This window comes from Wolffia australiana, chromosome 2 (assembly GCF_029677425.1).
Source record: "Wolffia australiana isolate 7733 chromosome 2, ASM2967742v1".
NCBI lineage: Eukaryota > Viridiplantae > Streptophyta > Magnoliopsida > Alismatales > Araceae > Wolffia > Wolffia australiana.
This window is the reverse complement of record NC_135836.1, coordinates 22439172-22444554: the sequence shown is the minus strand read 5'-3', so window position 1 is coordinate 22444554 and position 5383 is coordinate 22439172. Positions and strand designations below refer to the sequence as shown.

Below are 5383 nucleotides of genomic sequence, written 5' to 3'. Positions count from 1 at the left end.
TACCAAAATATTTTCATTTATTTACTGAATAATATTTGATTATTCAGTCAATTCATAAATCAATATTGGAAGATTGGATTGCGAGGTTGTTTACTAAAAGTTATCAAGTGGGATAATCAAATCTAATCAATATAATCGTGTTGACACTATTTTCCTCTGAATCACTAACAGCTCCAGTAAAGCTGGACCAAGTGTCTCTGGTGGGATGGACAATGGTGGCACACAATAGAGAGGGGGGAGATAGAAAGAGGGGGAATCATAAAATGATTGGTCTCTCACAACAAATCACAGGGCCTGAGGTCAAAAAAGACCTCCATCAAGAATAGAAACATATAAAGTGATGGTCAATGACATTGCACAGAGGACGTGACCAATGATGTGATTTGAAAACTTTGGTGACAATGACTTACAATGGGGGGTATTTCAAAAATTTAGTGATATGTGACTAGAAAGGGGATGTGACGAGCTTCCAGTCACACTTCATTCCATCATTAATCATCATCCATCCCAGCCTGTTTCATCACGTCTGGAACACGTTGAACTTTACTCGTTACGACATAAAAATAAAATTTATTTCTATTTGTGCCCCCACATTGTTCAGTGTAAAGAAGGACATGGTTATATTTTTTTGTTCCAAACCAGACTGGACCCTCAGTTCCTGAAAAATCACCATAGCTACCAACCACTATAAAAAAGCCAAATAGAAACCATAGAGATTTATGCAATTATATACTTGAGGTAGTCCTTAGAGAACTTTTCATTAAAGACATAAAATAAAGTAAGCTAGAGTTCTTTAAAGACATATGGAAGCAGAATTATTCATCTATGATAATTAAAAACCGGTTTTTACCAAACTGAAAGACATATATTTTACCAGTACCCAACCTAATCTTTTGTTATATGAAGTTTCTTCTCTAATAGATAGTCTAGATTATCTAGTTTACACATTATGAATGGATTTAGGTGATAAAAAATGAATCTCTTAGTGGGCTATGATCGTTGTCAATATTGGGCCGAGTCCAGCTTGCTCGTTGAAAAGAAGTTGTCGTCTTCATCCCCCCAACTACTGCTCTTCTCTCCAAGTTGCTCCGTCTTCAGCATTTCTGGGATTTTGGGAAGGAGCCTTCGGAGTAAGGAAATGGGTTGGATCAGCGATAGCTTGGATTCCATTAGATCGCTTCAGATCAGGCATGTCCTGACTCAAATCGTCAGCCTCGGTGAGAACCCTTGACCGATTTCTTTTTCGCTGGATACCTCTCTTTCGACCGTAATCGCTTCTTTTCCTGAATTATGATTCCCTGAATACCCCGATCTCTCAATTTTCCCATCTTTTGAACGGGTTTCGCTTGAGATTCTCCTAGGACGAAAGGGCCAATTTTCTACGTTACATGATGGATTCCCGAGAATCTGGTTTGGATTCTAGAGAAAGTACTCTGTTCTTTGATTTCTTGGAGCGAACCCTTTTTATATAATATCTGCTTTTCATATCTGTGAATGATATATACCGCGTTGTTGTTGTTGCAGGTATGATTGTCACATCCGCCCTGATTATATGGAAAGGGTTGATGTGTGTGACTGGTAGCGAATCTCCTGTGGTGGTCGTTTTGTCTGGGAGTATGGAGCCTGGCTTCAAAAGGGTAAGCATAAATAGTGCTTCAGCGAAGATTATCATTCTTGATATCATTAAGTGAGGAAAACTTCGAGTTGTTTATACTGTCAGAATAAATATTTTTTCCATCTAGAATTTTTTTCATTAATTGTCGCTTGTAGAATAATGCTATCAAATTGAATTTCCGTCTCACTAACACTCGCAGCCTTGTTCGGGAAAATTTCAGGGAGATATATTGTTTCTGCACATGAGTAAGGCCCCTATCCGTGCCGGTGAAATCGTTGTGTTTAACATCGATGTAAGTTTTCATGGCCCATGAAAAATTTTCATCGAATTCGAAAGAATTATTTGCTCTTTATTTTCCCGATGAATTTTTTTTTTCTGTTTCTTGGTCCTTTTATGTTTATATCTACCTTAAATATTTATTGCACTGTTGAAAGTAACTATGCTTTGAGGTTACCTGTGAAGTACCTGGGACCATTTTGGCCAGAAAAACTGAAGATATAATGTCATTCTCATAGAAGATCTTGAGTTGATTTATCCAATTTTGAAAGGGATTTTCCGTCCAAATGGGAACTGGGATATTGTTAAGATACCAAATTATCGGCACTCTTTCTTCCCGGAATAACCGTTGTAGATCATGGAATATAGCGAGAAACGAGATGACAGTGTAAATAAACGCTGTATCAACTGGCGAAAACACCAATAATCCTCAACTGAGAGAGAGAACTCTCTAGGACAGAAGTAGAGCAACGTTCGGGAACTAGTTACACCGACGTTACCAATGTGATAGACCAGAGAGATAGAGATCAGACAGGAAGAAGGATAGAGAGGGGGAGAAGAGAGGACTGTTGTCCGAATCGGCGCCGACAGCTGCGGAAGGAGAATCTCCAGACGACGAGCATGTCCGTAACAACCAGCTGCCTCCTCCCTCCATAGGTCTGCTACTCTTATACTGACTCTTCCAGTCTTCCCGCTCGTATTCTGTTATTCCCACGTGTCTTCAGTTCCCACGTGCGGAGTCCTCCTCCCTCCTTCGCTTAGTTTGGTAAGTCCAGTGGTGTTGCTTATCACCCGACAGTCACTGCACACTAAAAGGGACGATCACCCGACAGTCACTGACCCTCCCAGGCACACTTTGAGTTACTAAAAGACAATTTTTATAAATCTACAAGTTTAATTGTGACAATATCCTTTCGGGTAGAAATGATTTAAAGTAAAGTACTTTGAACTGCAGTCATGAAAAGGATAAGTTGTCTTTTAAAAAATCTTGGTGTTTAATGCTCTAAAATTTGAACATATTTTTGTCCTCGTTTTCTTGTCTCAGGGTCGAGAGATTCCGATTGTTCACCGGGTGATTAAGGTATGAGTTTTTTATGTATTTTTATTTTTAAAAGGGCTGGATTATGGTATAAGTTGTTCGTGCAGTTCCTCTCTCCTTGCAAGTAAACGCCAATTCTGACCATTTAATGCAGGTGCACGAGCGTCAAGACACAAAGGAGGTCGACGTTCTTACTAAAGGTAATTAAAAATTTGACAAAGTTTTATACATTATTTCATAAAAAATTGATGATACCCCAAATTATCCTTTTCTTCAGAAGAGGGAGAGCTTTGCTTTAGTTATTCATTTTTCTGATTGCAATTTCAGGTGACAACAACTTTGGGGACGACAGGATTCTCTATGCCCATGGCCAGCTCTGGCTTCAGAGGCATCACATCATGGGTAGAGCTGTCGGGTGAGTACTGACGAACCTTTTAAAAAACACATGGATTAGTCTAGTGATTATCCAAATGAGGTGTTTATATCTTTTTTACAAATGGGATTTGAATATATCATCTTTTTCCGCAGGTTCCTACCTTATGTAGGCTGGGTCACCATCATCATGACGGAGATGCCACTCATCAAGGTAAAACTGTCATGCACCAGGGATCTTGCTGTACCATTAACATTTCAATTTATTTTACCAAATTTGTTTGTTTCTTTGATTCAGTATATTCTCATCGGGGCTCTCGGTCTCCTGGTTATTACTTCCAAGGAGTAGCAGCAGCCCTTGGTCAATAGATGGAGCTTTTTGGACGCCCAAAGTCTTCTCTTTCTCTCTCTCTCTCTCACTCATCTCTTGCACAACTTTGCTGTAAACTATGCCTTTACTAATCATAATTTAAGCTGAGGATTTTGAGACGGTGAAACTGATTGATAAATTCTTCAGACTGAAGGGAATTCCTGGTTGGTCAACCTTGCTATCTTCTCCTGTGCTGTAATTGGGCCCATAAGTAAAGAAAACGATCTGGGATCTGATTTATAATCTTGGCTTGTAAACGAGGTAACTTGAGAACAGCAAAATTGCATTTTTGCATCTGTGATTCTCCTGTGTTGTGAATTGTCAGGTTGCCGGCACTCTTCTGTTTATCTCATGCGCCTGATTGATGTGAAGTTGCTTTGTTTAATTTAACTGAATACAGGTGGATGCCAAAAACCTGGTCATTGATTCAAAAGTGTGGGTGGGTCACGTAACACTTATTCTAATGTTGATTCCCTTGTAATCTAATGTTGTTTCCCTTGTACATGATTATGATAAAGCGCGGTGCAAGCTTTGCAAATCATTACAAAGGATATTGTTTGACAACAAGTTTGTTATGATATTGGTGATGACATGCTTGTCTCATGTTTTAGGACCTCATCAAGATAAATTTCTGATATTCACAGTTTTAATAATTCCTCTGACCTGCTGAAATAAGCACATGAATCATGAGGAAGTGGTGCTTCAGTGACTATACCTTGGATGTCTATGACTCAATTTCAACAAGACATCTGATTTTTTTTGATATTATTGATTCATTTTGATCTTGTTAAAATACTCCTGGACTGGACGTATTCAGACGTTCTAAGAGACCACTAAGATATTGATAGGAACCTTCCCGGTTCATATCAGAGTAAGCGTGCAAGGAATTTTTGTCATTCCAATAACATGCAAGGACATGTGGCAGTTAAACATAGTTGACCGTGGGGTATTAGACCCTATATAAAGGAGGCCGCTTAAATCAAGAAGTAATGAAGAAATTGTTACAATCCAGAGGGCTGGAGCGCGGGATTTCGATCTTGATCTGGAGGAGAAGAAGGCTGATCCAACGCTTTCTCCATTCTGTCGTTCTTTCTTTTCTCTTCACTTTCCAATTATCTATGAGTGATTGATATATACAGTTGTATGTCTGTTTCTCCATCCAGAGTAACTGCATTTTGCTTACAAATTTGATCAATCACTTTAAGATTTACGGAATTGTTTTATCAGCTTATTCCAAGATCTCACTGGATCTTAACAGATATTCTTATAAATCTCTAGCTATTCTGACCTTTGCTGAAAAGGAATAGAAAAAGGTAAAGTTTAGACGACAATATGAGAGGGTAGCTTCTCAAACAAAGGCCAAGTAGAGACAATTTGATAAGGGTGCATATTTGTTAGGTAGAATATTAGATAATTGGCCACTATTCTTTACCCGACCCATTGGGCCTCCCTGCTCACCTGGTCAGAATTGTGGCCTTGATTGTCTTGAAATTGTCTTTGCAGTTTAATATTGAATCAAAGATGAATCTAAAAACTAAAAAAACATAGAATCAAAAGATCACCTTTCCAAGGATCAAATCACATTTTTCTTGGTCATCTTCAAGCTGTTTAGACGTCCAACCTCTAGATATATCTACACGATCTTGAGAGCGCTGAATCTCCTCAGTTTGTGTATGATAAAATTTTATGAAATTTATCATAAAAATCAAAT

At 38.5% G+C, this 5383-nt stretch overlaps 1 protein-coding gene across 1 annotated transcript; it reads left to right on the top strand.

Moving 5' to 3' along the window:
* The first annotated feature begins 1058 nt into the window (after nucleotides 1-1058).
* Nucleotides 1059-3799, top strand: LOC144700122 (uncharacterized). The gene is made up of 8 exons (XM_078571527.1): nucleotides 1059-1217; nucleotides 1525-1637; nucleotides 1836-1907; nucleotides 2937-2972; nucleotides 3085-3130; nucleotides 3258-3345; nucleotides 3459-3516; nucleotides 3601-3799. Exons 1-8 carry the CDS (start codon nucleotides 1139-1141, stop codon nucleotides 3649-3651), a joined length of 543 nt encoding a protein of 180 aa, XP_078427653.1. The 5' UTR covers nucleotides 1059-1138; the 3' UTR covers nucleotides 3652-3799.
* Nucleotides 3800-5383: the final 1584 nt, after the last annotated feature.